Below are 19,500 nucleotides of genomic sequence, written 5' to 3'. Positions count from 1 at the left end.
TGGATATGTTTATTTTTGAACCATTCCATTGTAGATTTTGCTTTATGTTTTGGATCATTGTCTTGTTGGAAGACAAATCTCCGTCCCAGTCTCAGGTCTTTTGCAGACTCTATCAGGTTTTCTTCCAGAATGGTCCTGTATTTGGCTCCATCCATCTTCCCATCAATTTTAACCATCTTCCCTGTCCCTGCTGAAGAAAAGCAGGCCCAAACCATGATGCTGCCACCACCATGTTTGACAGTGGGGATGGTGTGTTCAGGGTGATGAGCTGTGTTGCTTTTACGCCAAACATAACGTTTTGCATTGTTGCCAAAAAGTTCCATTTTGGTTTCATCTGACCAGAGCACATTCTTCCACATGTTTGGTGTGTCTCCCAGGTGGCTTGTGGCAAACTTTAACCGACACTTTTTATGGATATCTTTAAGAAATGGCTTTCTTCTTGCCACTCTTCCATAAAGGCCAGATTTGTGCAATATACGACTGATTGTTGTCCTATGGACAGAGTCTCCCACCTCAGCTGTAGATCTCTGCAGTTCATCCAGAGTGATCATGGGCCTCTTGGCTGCATCTCTGATCAGTCTTCTCCTTGTATGAGCTGAAAGTTTAGAGGGACGGCCAGGTCTTGGTAGATTTGCAGTGGTCTGATACTCCTTCCATTTCAATATTATCGCTTGCACAGTGCTCCTTGGGATGTTTAAAGCTTGGGGAAAAATTTTTTGTATCCAAATCCGGCTTTAAACTTCTTCACAACAGTATCTCGGACCTGCCTGGTGTGTTCCTTGTTCTTCATGGTGCTCTCTGCGCTTTTAACGGACCTCTAAGACTATCACAGTGCAAGTGCATTTATACGGAGACTTGATTACACACAGGTGGATTGTATTTATCATCATTAGTCATTTAGGTCAACATTGGATCATTCAGAGATCCTCACTGAACTTCTGGAGAGAGTTTGCTGCACTGAAAGTAAAAGGGGCTGAATAATTTTGCATGCCCAATTTTTCAGTTTTTGGTTTGTTAAAAAAGTTTGAAATATCCAATAAATGTCGTTCCACTTCATGATTGTGTCCCACTTGTTGTTGATTCTTCACAAAAAAATACAGTTTTATATCTTTATGTTTGAAGCCTGAAATGTGGCAAAAGGTCGCAAAGTTCAAGGGGGCCGAATACTTTCGCAAGGCACTGTAAATACCCTTATGACAACTGTCTTGTGGTAGTAACAGGTGGTGCCTGATGTAGTCAGAGATGTGCTGTTGACAACTAAGCATTGATTGGATTGTTTATCTGGAGTTCATTTTAATCCTAAAAAGTTAATAATGTATCTAACATTTGCGTCTTATCTAACCTGCCTTTTAGACTTGGCAATCTTTATTTTTCTGTTATGTACCTTTTTGCTGTGGTCTCCTGTGGAATAGACTTTGTGTGAACTTTGTGTTTGTCTCTCTCTGTGTTCCTATCAGTGTGGTGAATGCTCTGGAGCTGAAGGGCCACCTCCACAAGCAGGCCAAAAACCTCTCAGCTGGGATCAAGAGGAAGGTGAGACAGAAAGAGGGAGAGCAAGAGAGAGTTCCACTTCACACTCTGTCTACTCTCCACACACCTTTACATAACACTGTGGAAAGGGAGACTTTTAGTTTGAAACTGCCTGCCAGGGAGACCTTTGGAGAGCTGAAATGGGCCTAGCAGTACCATCCATCATTTAATTTGATGTTTGATAATAGAGAGAGGAAATGAGGTGAGTATTTCCTCCCTCTGCCAGCTCAAACAACCCTACAATGTTAGCTGGTGTGTGTGTAAAATAACCACCAAGCTTAGCCCATAAACATTAACCAAATCCTAAAACCTTACTTTGCTCACTTGTTTAATTTGTATATCTGTGTCACAGTATGTTGACTGCTGTCTCAATCTCTGAATGCTCAGCTATGAGAAGCCAATTGACGTTTACTCCTGAGGTGCTGACATATTGTACCCCCTACAACCGCTGTGATTATTATTTGACCCTGCTGGTCATCTATGAACGTTTGAACATCTTGAAGAATGATCTGGCCTTCATGGACAATTTTATAATCTCCACTTGGGAAAGCCAGAAGAGGACTGTCAACCCCTCAGAGCCTGGTTCCTCTCTAGGTTTCTTCCTGACTTACTAGGGAGTTTTTCCTAGCCAACCTTGCTTCTATATCTGCATTGCTTGCTGTTTAGAGTTTTAGGTTGGGTTTCTGTATAAGCACTTTGGGACTTCTGCTGATGTAAAAAGTGCTTTATAAATACATTTGATTTGATTGTTGCGTTTTCTTTGTGCATTTTAGCCTAGCCCAAACATTCAAATCCTTTTGCCCTCACTAATTCTCATTTGCCTGTTTAATTTGTATCTGTGCCACACGTTGTTGACTGTGTTCCTTTGTGTTTGCTGTTTATGTGTTTCAGTTGTGCTTTGCTCTCAGCATGTTGGGGAACCCTCAGATAGTTCTGCTGGACGAGCCTTCTACAGGGATGGACCCCAAGTCCAAACAACGCATGTGGTGAGACCCATGCTCCTCTCCCTGGGACAGGCACAATCAGACCAAAACAATGTTGTTGACAAGAAGTAGTTGTGCGGTACAAGGCTGAGAAATTACAGCAAAATCACACTGCAATCAATAGAAACCAGAATGTATCGTGTTTCATTGTGTAATTTGTACATATACACTATATATACAAAAGCATGTGGGGACACCTTCAGTGGATTCAGCTATTTCAGCCACACCCATTGCTAACAGGTGAATAAAATTGAGCACACAGCCATGCAATCTCCATAGACAAACATTGGCAGTAGAATGGCCTTACTGATTAGCTCAGTGACTTTCAAAGTGGCACCGTCATAGGATGCCACCTTTCCAAAAAGTCAGTTTGTCAAACTTCTGCCTTGCTAGAGCTGCCCTTATTGTGAAGTGGAAACGTTTAGGAGCAACAACGGCTCAGCTGCAAAGTGGTAGGCCACACAAGCTCACAGAATGGGACCACCGAGTGCTGAAGCGTGTAGCGCATAAAAATGGTCTGTCCTCGGTTGCAACACTCACTAACAAGTTCCAAACTGCCTCTGGAAGCAACGTCAGCACAAGAACTGTTCGTCTGGAGATTCATGAAATGTTGTTCCATGGCAGAGCAGCCGCTCACAAGCCTAAGATCACCATACGCAATGCCAAGCGTCGGCTCGAGTGATGTAAAGCTCGCCGCCATTGGACTCTGGAGCAGTGGAAACGCTTTCTCTGGAGTGATGAATCACGCTTCACTATCTGGCAGTCCGACGGACAAATCTGGGTTTGGCAGATGCCAGGAAAACGCTACCTCACCGAATGCAAAGTGCCAACTGTAAAGGGGGGAATAATGGTCTGGAGCTGTTTTCCATGGTTCGGGCTAGGCCACTTAGTTCCAGTGAAGGGAAATCTTAACGCTACCGCATACAATTTGGACAGTTTGGACATTCTAGATGATTCTGCGCTTCCAACTTTGTGGCAACAGTTTGAGGAAGGCCCATTCCAGTTTCAGCATAAGAATACCCCCGTGCACAAAGCGAGGTTCATATAGAAAATGTTTGTCAAGATCAGTGTGGAAGAACTTGACTGGCCTGCACAGAGCCCTGACCTCGACCCCATCGAACACCTTTGGAATGAATTGGAACGCCGACTAACCCAACAGGCCTAATAGCCCAACATCAGTGTCCCACCTCACTAATGCTCTTGTGTCTGAATGGTAACAAGTCCCTGCGGCAATGTTCTAACATCTAGTGGAAAGCCTTCCAAGAAGAGTGGAAGCTGTTATTGCAGCAATGTTCTAACATCTAGTGGAAAGCCTTCCAAGAAGAGTGGAGGCTGTTATTGCAGCAATGTTCTAACATCTAGTGGAAAGCCTTCCAAGAAGAGTGGAGGCTGTTATTGCAGCAATGTTCTAACATCTAGTGGAAAGCCTTCCAAGAAGAGTGGAGGCTGTTATAGCAGCAATGTTCTAACATCTAGTGGAAAGCCTTCCAAGAAGAGTGGAGGCTGTTATAGCAGCAATGTTCTAACATCTAGTGGAAAGCCTTCCAAGAAGAGTGGAGGCTGTTATAGCAGCAATGTTCCAACATCTAGTGGAAAGCCTTCCCAGAAGAGTGGAGGCTGTTATAGCAGTAAAACGGGGACCAACTCCATATTAATATCCATGATTTTGGAATGAGATGGTTGACGAGCAGGTGTTCATACACTACATAACCAAAAGTATATGTCAACTTCAGTTTCAAAAGTTTTCAGTTAGTTTTTTAGTTTTAGATTTTCATTGTTCTACTCTGTTAAGTAGCCAGTAAAGTGCTAAGGCTGTGGTCCTTCTGTCCCTCTGGTTCGTCCTGTCTCCAGGAGGGCTATCCGGGCAGCGTTTAAGAACCGCCAGCGTGGGGCCATTCTGACCACTCACTACATGGAGGAGGCTGAGGCTGTGTGTGACCGCGTGGCCATCATGGTGTCAGGGCAGCTCAGGTGAGTGTTGGGGTATCAGAGTAGGGGTGAAGATGGATAGAGAATGCACTTGCCACTGGCTGTTTGTGGTCTGCCCTCCCAAAGCTCTGACATTGGGGAAAAGGTGTGATATGTTGCAATTACATTGCTTTAGCTAATAATCTATGTCGCAGTAACTAGGTTATAAATAACTTTGTTGCAATGACTTTGTTACAAGTACTTTTTATCATACTGTGGGTACGGTTTATCTAGTTGTGATGGTGATGTGTCTCAGGTGTATTGGGTTTATCTAGTTATGATGATGATGATTATGTATTTCAAGTGTGTTGGGTTTATCTAGTTGTGGTGATGATGATGTGTCTCAGGTGTATTGGGTTTATCTAGTTGTGGTGATGGTGATGTGTCTCAGGTGTATTGGGTTTATCTAGTTATGATGATGATGTGTCTCAGGTGTATTGGGTTTATCTAGTTATGATGATGATGATTATGTATTTCAAGTGTGTTGGGTTTATCTAGTTGTGATGATGGTGATGTGTCTCAGGTGTATTGGGTTTATCTAGTTGTGATGATGGTGATGTGTCTCAGGTGTATTGGGTTTATCTAGTTGTGATGATGATGATGTGTCTCAGGTGTATTGGGTTTATCTAGTTGTGATGATGGTGATGTGTCTCAGGTGGGTTGGGTTTATCTAGTTGTGATGATGATGATGTGTCTCAGGTGTATTGGGTTTATCTAGTTGTGGTGATGGTGATGTGTCTCAGGTGTATTGGGTTTATCTAGTTGTGATGATGGTGATGTGTCTCAGGTGTATTGGGTTTATCTAGTTGTGATGATGATGATGTGTCTCAGGTGTATTGGGTTTATCTAGTTGTGATGATGGTGATGTGTCTCAGGTGTATTGGGTTTATCTAGTTGTGATGATGATGATGTGTCTCAGGTGTATTGGGTTTATCTAGTTGTGATGATGATGATGTGTCTCAGGTGTATTGGGTTTATCTAGTTGTGATGATGATGATGTGTCTCAGGTGTATTGGGTTTATCTAGTTGTGATGATGATGTGTCTCAGGTGTATTGGGTTTATCTAGTTGTGATGATGATGATGTGTCTCAGGTCTATTGGGTTTATCTAGTTGTGATGATGATGTGTCTCAGGTGTATTGGGTTTATCTAGTTGTGATGATGATGATGTGTCTCAGGTGTATTGGGTTTATCTAGTTGTGATGATGATGATGTGTCTCAGGTGTATTGGGTTTATCTAGTTGTGATGATGATGTGTCTCAGGTGTGTTGAGTTTATCTAGTTGTGATGGTGATGTGTCTCAGGTGTGTTGGGTTTATCTAGTTGTGATGATGATGATGTGTCTCAGGTGTATTAGGTTTATCTAGTTGTGATGATGGTGATGTGTCTCAGGTGTATTGGGTTTATCTAGTTGTGATGATGATGTGTCTCAGGTGTATTGGGTTTATCTAGTTGTGATGATGATGATGTGTCTCAGGTGTATTGGGTTTATCTAGTTGTGATGATGATGTGTCTCAGGTGTATTGGGTTTATCTAGTTGTGATGATGGTGATGTGTCTCAGGTGTATTGGGTTTATCTAGTTGTGATGATGATGATGTGTCTCAGGTGTATTGGGTTTATCTAGTTGTGATGATGATGTGTCAGGTGTATTGGGTTTATCTAGTTGTGATGATGATGATGTGTCTCAGGTGTATTGGGTTTATCTAGTTGTGATGATGATGATGTGTCTCAGGTGTATTAGGTTTATCTAGTTGTGATGATGATGTGTCTCAGGTGTGTTGAGTTTATCTAGTTGTGATGGTGATGTGTCTCAGGTGTGTTGGGTTTATCTAGTTGTGATGATGATGATGTGTCTCAGGTGTATTGGGTTTATCTAGTTGTGATGATGATGATGTGTCTCAGGTGTATTGGGTTTATCTAGTTATGATGATGATGGTGATGTGTCTCAGGTGTGTTGAGTTTATCTAGTTGTGATGATGATGATGTGTCTCAGGTGTATTGGGTTTATCTAGTTGTGATGATGATGATGTGTCTCAGGTCTATTGGGTTTATCTAGTTGTGATGGTGATGTGTCTCAGGTGTGTTGGGTTTATCTAGTTGTGATGATGATGATGATGTGTCTCAGGTGTATTGGGTTTATCTAGTTGTGATGGTGATGTGTCTCAGGTCTATTGGGTTTATCTAGTTGTGATGGTGATGTGTCTCAGGTGTGTTGGGTTTATCTAGTTGTGATGATGATGATGTGTTTCAGGTCTATTGGGTTTATCTAGTTGTGATGGTGATGTGTCTCAGGTGTATTGGGTTTATCTAGTTGTGATGGTGATGTGTCTCAGGTCTATTGGGTTTATCTAGTTGTGATGATGGTGATGTGTCTCAGGTCTATTGGGTTTATCTAGTTGTGATGATGGTGATGTGTCTCAGGTGTATTGGGTTTATCTAGTTGTGATGATGATGATGTGTCTCAGGTGGGTTGGGTTTATCTAGTTGTGATGATGGTGATGTGTCTCAGGTGTATTGGGTTTATCTAGTTGTGATGATGATGATGTGTCTCAGGTGTATTGGGTTTATCTAGTTGTGATGATGATGATGATTATGTATTTCAAGTGTATTGGGTTTATCTAGTTGTGATGATGATGATGTGTCTCAGGTGGGTTGGGTTTATCTAGTTGTGATGATGATGATTATGTGTCTCAGGTGTATTGGGTTTATCTAGTTATGATGATGATGATTATGTATTTCAAGTGTATTGGGTTTATCTAGTTGTGATGATGATGATGTGTCTCAGGTGGGTTGGGTTTATCTAGTTGTGATGATGGTGATGTGTCTCAGGTCTATTGGGTTTATCTAGTTGTGATGATGATGATTATGTGTCTCAGGTGTATTGGGTTTATCTAGTTGTGATGATGATGATTATGTGTCTCAGGTGTATTGGGTTTATCTAGTTGTGATGATGATGATGGTGATGTGTCTCAGGTGGGTTGGGTTTATCTAGTTGTGATGATGATGATGTGTCTCAGGTGTATTGGGTTTATCTAGTTGTGATGATGGTGATGTGTCTCAGGTGTATTGGGTTTATCTAGTTGTGATGATGATGATGTGTCTCAGGTGTATTGGGTTTATCTAGTTGTGATGATGGTGATGTGTCTCAGGTGGGTTGGGTTTATCTAGTTGTGATGATGATGATGTGTCTCAGGTGTATTGGGTTTATCTAGTTGTGATGATGATGATTATGTGTCTCAGGTGTGTTGGGTTTATCTAGTTGTGATGATGATGGTGATGTGTCTCAGGTCTATTGGGTTTATCTAGTTGTGATGATGATGATGTGTCTCAGGTGGGTTGGGTTTATCTAGTTGTGATGATGGTGATGTGTCTCAGGTCTATTGGGTTTATCTAGTTGTGATGATGATGATTATGTGTCTCAGGTGTATTGGGTTTATCTAGTTGTGATGATGATGATTATGTGTCTCAGGTGTATTGGGTTTATCTAGTTGTGATGATGATGATGGTGATGTGTCTCAGGTGGGTTGGGTTTATCTAGTTGTGATGATGATGATGTGTCTCAGGTGTATTGGGTTTATCTAGTTGTGATGATGGTGATGTGTCTCAGGTGTATTGGGTTTATCTAGTTGTGATGATGATGATGTGTCTCAGGTGTATTGGGTTTATCTAGTTGTGATGATGGTGATGTGTCTCAGGTGGGTTGGGTTTATCTAGTTGTGATGATGATGATGTGTCTCAGGTGTATTGGGTTTATCTAGTTGTGATGATGATGATGATGATGTGTCTCAGGTCTATTGAGTTTATCTAGTTGTGATGGTGATGTGTCTCAGGTGGGTTGGGTTTATCTAGTTGTGATGATGATGATGTGTCTCAGGTGTATTGGGTTTATCTAGTTGTGATGATGATGATTATGTATTTCAAGTGTGTTGGGTTTATCTAGTTGTGGTGATGGTGATGTGTCTCAGGTGTATTGGGTTTATCTAGTTGTGATGATGATGATGTGTCTCAGGTGTATTGGGTTTATCTAGTTGTGATGATGGTGATGTGTCTCAGGTGGGTTGGGTTTATCTAGTTGTGATGATGATGATGTGTCTCAGGTGTATTGGGTTTATCTAGTTGTGATGATGGTGATGTGTCTCAGGTGTATTGGGTTTATCTAGTTGTGATGATGATGATGTGTCTCAGGTGTATTGGGTTTATCTAGTTGTGATGATGGTGATGTGTCTCAGGTGGGTTGGGTTTATCTAGTTGTGATGATGATGATGTGTCTCAGGTGGGTTGGGTTTATCTAGTTGTGATGATGGTGATGTGTCTCAGGTGTATTGGGTTTATCTAGTTGTGATGATGATGTGTCTCAGGTGTATTGGGTTTATCTAGTTGTGATGATGATGATGTGTCTCAGGTCTATTGGGTTTATCTAGTTGTGATGATGGTGATGTGTCTCAGGTGTATTGGGTTTATCTAGTTGTGATGATGATGATGTGTCTCAGGTGTATTGGGTTTATCTAGTTGTGGTGATGATGATGTGTCTCAGGTGTATTGGGTTTATCTAGTTGTGGTGATGATGATGTGTCTCAGGTGTATTGGGTTTATCTAGTTATGATGATGATGATGTGTCTCAGGTGTATTGGGTTTATCTAGTTGTGATGATGGTGATGGTGATGTGTCTCAGGTGGGTTGGGTTTATCTAGTTGTGATGATGATGATGTATTTCAAGTGTGTTGGGTTTATCTAGTTGTGGTGATGGTGATGTGTCTCAGGTGGGTTGGGTTTATCTAGTTGTGATGATGATGATGTGTCTCAGGTCTATTGAGTTTATCTAGTTGTGATGGTGATGTGTCTCAGGTGTATTAGGTTTATCTAGTTGTGATGATGATGATGTGTCTCAGGTCTATTGAGTTTATCTAGTTGTGATGATGATGATGTGTCTCAGGTCTATTGAGTTTATCTAGTTGTGATGGTGATGTGTCTCAGGTGTATTAGGTTTATCTAGTTGTGATGATGATGATGTGTCTCAGGTCTATTGAGTTTATCTAGTTGTGATGGTGATGTGTCTCAGGTGTATTGGGTTTATCTAGTTGTGATTATGGTGATGTGTCTCAGGTGTATTGGGTTTATCTAGTTGTGGTGATGATGATGTGTCTCAGGTGTGTTGGGTTTATCTAGTTGTGATGATGATTATGTATTTCAAGTGTGTTGGGTTTATCTAGTTGTGATGGTGATGTGTCTCAGGTCTATTGGGTTTATCTAGTTGTGGTGATGGTGATGTGTCTCAGGTGGGTTGGGTTTATCTAGTTGTGATGGTGATGTGTCTCAGGTCTATTGAGTTTATCTAGTTGTGATGGTGATGTGTCTCAGGTGTATTGGGTTTATCTAGTTGTGATGATGATGATTATGTATTTCAAGTGTGTTGGGTTTATCTAGTTGTGATGATGGTGATGTGTCTCAGGTGTATTGGGTTTATCTAGTTGTGATGATGATGTGTCTCAGGTGTATTGGGTTTATCTAGTTGTGATGATGATGATGTGTCTCAGGTCTATTGGGTTTATCTAGTTGTGATGATGGTGATGTGTCTCAGGTGTATTGGGTTTATCTAGTTATGATGGTGATGTGTCTCAGGTGTATTGGGTTTATCTAGTTGTGATGATGATGTGTCTCAGGTGTATTGGGTTTATCTAGTTGTGATGATGATGATGTGTCTCAGGTGTATTGGGTTTATCTAGTTGTGATGATGGTGATGTGTCTCAGGTGTATTGGGTTTATCTAGTTATGATGGTGATGTGTCTCAGGTGTGTTGGGTTTATCTAGTTGTGATGATGATGATTATGTATTTCAAGTGTGTTGGGTTTATCTAGTTGTGATGATGGTGATGTGTCTCAGGTGTATTGGGTTTATCTAGTTGTGATGATGATGATTATGTATTTCAAGTGTGTTGGGTTTATCTAGTTATGATGATGATGATGATGTGTCTCAGGTGTATTGGGTTTATCTAGTTGTGGTGATGGTGATGTGTCTCAGGTGGGTTGGGTTTATCTAGTTGTGATGATGATGATGTGTCTCAGGTCTATTGAGTTTATCTAGTTGTGATGGTGATGTGTCTCAGGTGTATTAGGTTTATCTAGTTGTGATGATGATGATGTGTCTCAGGTCTATTGAGTTTATCTAGTTGTGATGATGATGATGTGTCTCAGGTCTATTGAGTTTATCTAGTTGTGATGGTGATGTGTCTCAGGTGTATTAGGTTTATCTAGTTGTGATGATGATGATGTGTCTCAGGTCTATTGAGTTTATCTAGTTGTGATGGTGATGTGTCTCAGGTGTATTGGGTTTATCTAGTTGTGATGATGGTGATGTGTCTCAGGTGTATTGGGTTTATCTAGTTGTGGTGATGATGATGTGTCTCAGGTGTATTGGGTTTATCTAGTTATGATGATGATGATTATGTATTTCAAGTGTATTGGGTTTATCTAGTTGTGATGATGGTGATGTGTCTCAGGTGTATTGGGTTTATCTAGTTGTGATGATGGTGATGTGTCTCAGGTGTATTGGGTTTATCTAGTTGTGATGATGATGATGTGTCTCAGGTGGGTTGGGTTTATCTAGTTGTGATGATGATGATGTGTCTCAGGTGTATTGGGTTTATCTAGTTGTGATGATGATGATGATGATGTGTCTCAGGTGTATTGGGTTTATCTAGTTGTGATGATGGTGATGTGTCTCAGGTGGGTTGGGTTTATCTAGTTGTGATGATGATTATGTGTCTCAGGTGTATTGGGTTTATCTAGTTGTGATGATGGTGATGTGTCTCAGGTGGGTTGGGTTTATCTAGTTGTGATGATGTGTCTCAGGTGGGTTGGGTTTATCTAGTTGTGATGATGATGATGTGTCTCAGGTGTATTGGGTTTATCTAGTTGTGATGATGGTGATGTGTCTCAGGTGGGTTGGGTTTATCTAGTTGTGATGATGGTGATGTGTCTCAGGTGGGTTGGGTTTATCTAGTTGTGGTGATGGTGATGTGTCTCAGGTGTATTGGGTTTATCTAGTTGTGATGATGATGATGTGTCTCAGGTCTATTGGGTTTATCTAGTTGTGATGATGATGATGTGTCTCAGGTGGGTTGGGTTTATCTAGTTGTGATGGTGATGTGTCTCAGGTCTATTGGGTTTATCTAGTTATGATGATGATGTGTCTCAGGTCTATTGGGTTTATCTAGTTGTGATGGTGATGTGTCTCGGGTCTATTGGGTTTATCTAGTTGTGATGGTGATGTGTCTCAGGTCTATTGGGTTTATCTAGTTGTGATGGTGATGTGTCTCAGGTCTATTGGGTTTATCTAGTTGTGATGATGATGATGATGATGATTTGTCTTAGGTGTATTGGGTTTATCTAATTGTGATGATGTTGATGATGTGTCTCAGGTGTATTGGGGAGTTGATTTGTGGTCGTTGTGATTAGGATGATGATGATGTGTCTCAGGTGTGTTGGGTTTATCTAGTTGTGATGATGATGATGTGTCTCAGTTGTTTTGGGTTTATCTAGTTATGATGGTATGTCTCAGGTGTATTGGGTTTATCTAGTTGTGATGATGATGTGTCTCAGGTGTATTGGGTTTATCTAGTTGTGATGATGATGATGTGTCTCAGGTCTATTGGGTTTATCTAGTTGTGATGATGGTGATGTGTCTCAGGTGTATTGGGTTTATCTAGTTGTGATGATGATGATGTGTCTCAGGTGTATTGGGTTTATCTAGTTGTGATGATGATGTGTCTCAGGTGTATTGGGTTTATCTAGTTGTGATGATGATGATGTGTCTCAGGTGTATTGGGTTTATCTAGTTGTGATGATGATGATGTGTCTCAGGTGTATTGGGTTTATCTAGTTGTGATGATGATGTGTCTCAGGTGTGTTGAGTTTATCTAGTTGTGATGGTGATGTGTCTCAGTTGTGTTGGGTTTATCTAGTTGTGATGATGATGATGTGTCTCAGGTGTATTAGGTTTATCTAGTTGTGATGATGGTGATGTGTCTCAGGTGTATTGGGTTTATCTAGTTGTGATGATGATGTGTCTCAGGTGTATTGGGTTTATCTAGTTGTGATGATGATGATGTGTCTCAGGTGTATTGGGTTTATCTAGTTGTGATGATGATGTGTCTCAGGTGTATTGGGTTTATCTAGTTGTGATGATGGTGATGTGTCTCAGGTGTATTGGGTTTATCTAGTTGTGATGATGATGATGTGTCTCAGGTGTATTGGGTTTATCTAGTTGTGATGATGATGTGTCAGGTGTATTGGGTTTATCTAGTTGTGATGATGATGATGTGTCTCAGGTGTATTGGGTTTATCTAGTTGTGATGATGATGATGTGTCTCAGGTGTATTAGGTTTATCTAGTTGTGATGATGATGTGTCTCAGGTGTGTTGAGTTTATCTAGTTGTGATGGTGATGTGTCTCAGGTGTGTTGGGTTTATCTAGTTGTGATGATGATGATGTGTCTCAGGTGTATTGGGTTTATCTAGTTGTGATGATGATGATGTGTCTCAGGTGTATTGGGTTTATCTAGTTCTGATGATGATGGTGATGTGTCTCAGGTGTGTTGAGTTTATCTAGTTGTGATGATGATGATGTGTCTCAGGTGTATTGGGTTTATCTAGTTGTGATGGTGATGTGTCTCAGGTGTGTTGGGTTTATCTAGTTGTGATGATGATGATGATGTGTCTCAGGTGTATTGGGTTTATCTAGTTGTGATGGTGATGTGTCTCAGGTCTATTGGGTTCATCTAGTTGTGATGGTGATGTGTCTCAGGTGTGTTGGGTTTATCTAGTTGTGATGATGATGATGATGTGTCTCAGGTGTATTGGGTTTATCTAGTTGTGATGGTGATGTGTCTCAGGTCTATTGGGTTTATCTAGTTGTGATGATGGTGATGTGTCTCAGGTCTATTGGGTTTATCTAGTTGTGATGATGGTGATGTGTCTCAGGTGTATTGGGTTTATCTAGTTGTGATGATGATGATGTGTCTCAGGTGGGTTGGGTTTATCTAGTTGTGATGATGATGATGTGTCTCAGGTGTATTGGGTTTATCTAGTTATGATGATGATGATTATGTATTTCAAGTGTATTGGGTTTATCTAGTTGTGATGATGATGGTGATGTGTCTCAGGTGGGTTGGGTTTATCTAGTTGTGGTGATGATGATGTGTCTCAGGTGTATTGGGTTTATCTAGTTATGATGATGATGATTATGTATTTCAAGTGTATTGGGTTTATCTAGTTGTGATGATGATGATGTGTCTCAGGTGGGTTGGGTTTATCTAGTTGTGGTGATGGTGATGTGTCTCAGGTCTATTGGGTTTATCTAGTTGTGATGATGATGATGTGTCTCAGGTGTATTGGGTTTATCTAGTTGTGATGATGATGATGATTATGTATTTCAAGTGTATTGGGTTTATCTAGTTGTGATGATGATGATGTGTCTCAGGTGTGTTGGGTTTATCTAGTTGTGATGGTGATGTGTCTCAGGTGTATTGGGTTTATCTAGTTGTGATGATGATGATGTGTCTCAGGTGGGTTGGGTTTATCTAGTTGTGGTGATGGTGATGTGTCTCAGGTGTATTGGGTTTATCTAGTTGTGATGATGGTGATGTGTCTCAGGTGTATTGGGTTTATCTAGTTATGATGGTGATGTGTCTCAGGTGTATTGGGTTTATCTAGTTGTGATGATGGTGATGTGTCTCAGGTGTATTGGGTTTATCTAGTTGTGGTGATGATGATGTGTCTCAGGTGTATTGGGTTTATCTAGTTGTGATGATGATGATGTGTCTCAGGTGGGTTGGGTTTATCTAGTTGTGATGATGGTGATGTGTCTCAGGTCTATTGGGTTTATCTAGTTGTGATGATGATGATGGTGATGTGTCTCAGGTGGGTTGGGTTTATCTAGTTGTGATGATGATGATGTGTCTCAGGTGTATTGGGTTTATCTAGTTGTGATGATGGTGATGTGTCTCAGGTGTATTGGGTTTATCTAGTTGTGATGATGATGATGTGTCTCAGGTGTATTGGGTTTATCTAGTTGTGATGATGGTGATGTGTCTCAGGTGGGTTGGGTTTATCTAGTTGTGATGATGATGATGTGTCTCAGGTGTATTGGGTTTATCTAGTTGTGATGATGATGATTATGTGTCTCAGGTGTGTTGGGTTTATCTAGTTGTGATGATGATTATGTGTCTCAGGTGTGTTGGGTTTATCTAGTTGTGATGATGATTATGTATTTCAAGTGTGTTGGGTTTATCTAGTTGTGGTGATGGTGATGTGTCTCAGGTGGGTTGGGTTTATCTAGTTGTGATGATGATGATGTGTCTCAGGTGTATTGGGTTTATCTAGTTGTGATGATGATGATGTGTCTCAGGTCTATTGAGTTTATCTAGTTGTGATGGTGATGTGTCTCAGGTGTATTAGGTTTATCTAGTTGTGATGATGATGATGTGTCTCAGGTCTATTGAGTTTATCTAGTTGTGATGATGATGATGTGTCTCAGGTCTATTGAGTTTATCTAGTTGTGATGGTGATGTGTCTCAGGTGTATTAGGTTTATCTACTTGTGATGATGATGATGTGTCTCAGGTCTATTGAGTTTATCTAGTTGTGATGGTGATGTGTCTCAGGTGTATTGGGTTTATCTAGTTGTGATGATGGTGATGTGTCTCAGGTGTATTGGGTTTATCTAGTTGTGATGGTGATGTGTCTCAGGTCTATTGGGTTTATCTAGTTGTGATGATGGTGATGTGTCTCAGGTGGGTTGGGTTTATCTAGTTGTGATGATGATGATGTGTCTCAGGTGTATTGGGTTTATCTAGTTGTGATGATGATGATGATGATGTGTCTCAGGTGTATTGGGTTTATCTAGTTGTGATGATGGTGATGTGTCTCAGGTGGGTTGGGTTTATCTAGTTGTGATGATGATGATGTGTCTCAGGTGTATTGGGTTTATCTAGTTGTGATGATGGTGATGTGTCTCAGGTGGGTTGGGTTTATCTAGTTGTGATGATGATGATGTGTCTCAGGTGTATTGGGTTTATCTAGTTGTGATGATGATGATGTGTCTCAGGTCTATTGGGTTTATCTAGTTGTGATGATGATGATGTGTCTCAGGTGGGTTGGGTTTATCTAGTTGTGATGGTGATGTGTCTCAGGTCTATTGGGTTTATCTAGTTATGATGATGATGTGTCTCAGGTCTATTGGGTTTATCTAGTTGTGATGGTGATGTGTCTCGGGTCTATTGGGTTTATCTAGTTGTGATGGTGATGTGTCTCAGGTCTATTGGGTTTATCTAGTTGTGATGGTGATGTGTCTCAGGTCTATTGGGTTTATCTAGTTGTGATGATGATGATGATGATTTGTCTTAGGTGTATTGGGTTTATCTAATTGTGATGATGTTGATGATGTGTCTCAGGTGTATTGGGGAGTTGATTTGTGGTCGTTGTGATTAGGATGATGATGATGTGTCTCAGGTGTGTTGGGTTTATCTAGTTGTGATGATGATGATGTGTCTCAGGTGTTTTGGGTTTATCTAGTTATGATGGTATGTCTCAGGTGTATTGGGTTTATCTAGTTGTGATGGTGATGTGTCTCAGGTGTGTTGGGTTTATCTAGTTGTGATGATGATGATGTGTCTCAGGTGTTTTGGGTTTATCTAGTTATGATGGTATGTCTCAGGTGTATTGGGTTTATCTAGTTGTGATGATGATGATGTGTCTCAGGTGTATTGGGTTTATCTAGTTGTGATGATGGTGATGTGTCTCAGGTGGGTTGGGTTTATCTAGTTGTGATGATGATGATGTGTCTCAGGTGTATTGGGTTTATCTAGTTGTGATGATGATGATTATGTGTCTCAGGTGTGTTGGGTTTATCTAGTTGTGATGATGATTATGTGTCTCAGGTGTGTTGGGTTTATCTAGTTGTGATGATGATTATGTATTTCAAGTGTGTTGGGTTTATCTAGTTGTGGTGATGGTGATGTGTCTCAGGTGGGTTGGGTTTATCTAGTTGTGATGATGATGATGTGTCTCAGGTGTATTGGGTTTATCTAGTTGTGATGATGATGATGTGTCTCAGGTCTATTGAGTTTATCTAGTTGTGATGGTGATGTGTCTCAGGTGGGTTGGGTTTATCTAGTTGTGATGATGATGATGTGTCTCAGGTGTATTGGGTTTATCTAGTTGTGATGATGATGATTATGTATTTCAAGTGTGTTGGGTTTATCTAGTTGTGATGATGATGATGTGTCTCAGGTCTATTGAGTTTATCTAGTTGTGATGGTGATGTGTCTCAGGTGTATTGGGTTTATCTAGTTGTGATGATGATGATGTGTCTCAGGTGTATTGGGTTTATCTAGTTGTGATGATGGTGATGTGTCTCAGGTGTATTGGGTTTATCTAGTTGTGATGATGATGTGTCTCAGGTGTATTGGGTTTATCTAGTTGTGATGATGATGATGTGTCTCAGGTCTATTGGGTTTATCTAGTTGTGATGATGGTGATATGTCTCAGGTGTATTGGGTTTATCTAGTTGTGATGATGATGATGTGTCTCAGGTGTATTGGGTTTATCTAGTTGTGGTGATGATGATGTGTCTCAGGTGTATTGGGTTTATCTAGTTGTGGTGATGATGATGTGTCTCAGGTGTATTGGGTTTATCTAGTTGTGGTGATGATGATGTGTCTCAGGTGTGTTGGGTTTATCTAGTTGTGATGATGATGTGTCTCAGGTGTGTTGGGTTTATCTAGTTATGATGATGATGATTATGTATTTCAAGTGTGTTGGGTTTATCTAGTTATGATGATGATGATGATGTGTCTCAGGTGTATTGGGTTTATCTAGTTGTGGTGATGGTGATGTGTCTCAGGTGGGTTGGGTTTATCTAGTTGTGATGATGATGATGTGTCTCAGGTCTATTGAGTTTATCTAGTTGTGATGGTGATGTGTCTCAGGTGTATTAGGTTTATCTAGTTGTGATGATGATGATGTGTCTCAGGTCTATTGAGTTTATCTAGTTGTGATGATGATGATGTGTCTCAGGTCTATTGAGTTTATCTAGTTGTGATGGTGATGTGTCTCAGGTGTATTAGGTTTATCTAGTTGTGATGATGATGATGTGTCTCAGGTCTATTGAGTTTATCTAGTTGTGATGGTGATGTGTCTCAGGTGTATTGGGTTTATCTAGTTGTGATGATGGTGATGTGTCTCAGGTGTATTGGGTTTATCTAGTTGTGGTGATGATGATGTGTCTCAGGTGTATTGGGTTTATCTAGTTATGATGATGATGATTATGTATTTCAAGTGTATTGGGTTTATCTAGTTGTGATGATGGTGATGTGTCTCAGGTGGGTTGGGTTTATCTAGTTGTGATGATGATTATGTGTCTCAGGTGGGTTGGGTTTATCTAGTTGTGATGATGATGATGTGTTTCAGGTGTATTGGGTTTATCTAGTTGTGATGATGATGATGTGTCTCAGGTGTATTGGGTTTATCTAGTTGTGATGATGATGATGATGTGTCTCAGGTGTATTGGGTTTATCTAGTTGTGATGATGGTGATGTGTCTCAGGTGGGTTGGGTTTATCTAGTTGTGATGATGATGATGTGTCTCAGGTGTATTGGGTTTATCTAGTTGTGATGATGGTGATGTGTCTCAGGTGGGTTGGGTTTATCTAGTTGTGATGATGATGATGTGTCTCAGGTGTATTGGGTTTATCTAGTTGTGATGATGATGATGTGTCTCAGGTCTATTGGGTTTATCTAGTTGTGATGATGATGATGTGTCTCAGGTGGGTTGGGTTTATCTAGTTGTGATGGTGATGTGTCTCAGGTCTATTGGGTTTATCTAGTTATGATGATGATGTGTCTCAGGTCTATTGGGTTTATCTAGTTGTGATGGTGATGTGTCTCGGGTCTATTGGGTTTATCTAGTTGTGATGGTGATGTGTCTCAGGTCTATTGGGTTTATCTAGTTGTGATGGTGATGTGTCTCAGGTCTATTGGGTTTATCTAGTTGTGATGATGATGATGATGATTTGTCTTAGGTGTATTGGGTTTATCTAATTGTGATGATGTTGATGATGTGTCTCAGGTGTATTGGGGAGTTGATTTGTGGTCGTTGTGATTAGGATGATGATGATGTGTCTCAGGTGTGTTGGGTTTATCTAGTTGTGATGATGATGATGTGTCTCAGGTGTTTTGGGTTTATCTAGTTATGATGGTATGTCTCAGGTGTATTGGGTTTATCTAGTTGTGATGGTGATGTGTCTCAGGTGTGTTGGGTTTATCTAGTTGTGATGATGATGATGTGTCTCAGGTGTTTTGGGTTTATCTAGTTATGATGGTATGTCTCAGGTGTATTGGGTTTATCTAGTTGTGATGATGATGATGTGTCTCAGGTGTATTGGGTTTATCTAGTTGTGATGATGGTGATGTGTCTCAGGTGGGTTGGGTTTATCTAGTTGTGATGATGATGATGTGTCTCAGGTGTATTGGGTTTATCTAGTTGTGATGATGATGATTATGTGTCTCAGGTGTGTTGGGTTTATCTAGTTGTGATGATGATTATGTGTCTCAGGTGTGTTGGGTTTATCTAGTTGTGATGATGATTATGTATTTCAAGTGTGTTGGGTTTATCTAGTTGTGGTGATGGTGATGTGTCTCAGGTGGGTTGGGTTTATCTAGTTGTGATGATGATGATGTGTCTCAGGTGTATTGGGTTTATCTAGTTGTGATGATGATGATGAGTCTCAGGTCTATTGAGTTTATCTAGTTGTGATGGTGATGTGTCTCAGGTGGGTTGGGTTTATCTAGTTGTGATGATGATGATGTGTCTCAGGTGTATTGGGTTTATCTAGTTGTGATGATGATGATTATGTATTTCAAGTGTGTTGGGTTTATCTAGTTGTGATGATGATGATGTGTCTCAGGTCTATTGAGTTTATCTAGTTGTGATGGTGATGTGTCTCAGGTGTATTGGGTTTATCTAG

The 19,500-nt window shown here is 40.6% G+C and overlaps 1 protein-coding gene across 1 annotated transcript in view; it reads left to right on the top strand.

Moving 5' to 3' along the window:
• The window catches only part of abca5 (ATP-binding cassette, sub-family A (ABC1), member 5), a 118,649-nt gene that overhangs the window by 87,629 nt on the left and 11,520 nt on the right, over positions 1-19,500 (top strand). The window contains exons 31-33 of the mRNA XM_021581043.2: positions 1,458-1,533; positions 2,422-2,516; positions 4,365-4,484. Of these exons, the coding sequence (XP_021436718.2) occupies positions 1,458-1,533; positions 2,422-2,516; positions 4,365-4,484 (291 nt within the window). The remainder of the gene's footprint in view (positions 1-1,457; positions 1,534-2,421; positions 2,517-4,364; positions 4,485-19,500) is intronic.

The sequence above is a fragment of the Oncorhynchus mykiss genome, chromosome 23 (assembly GCF_013265735.2).
Source record: "Oncorhynchus mykiss isolate Arlee chromosome 23, USDA_OmykA_1.1, whole genome shotgun sequence".
Classification (NCBI taxonomy): Eukaryota; Metazoa; Chordata; class Actinopteri; order Salmoniformes; family Salmonidae; genus Oncorhynchus; species Oncorhynchus mykiss.
This window is presented reverse-complemented; position numbering and strand designations above follow the sequence as displayed.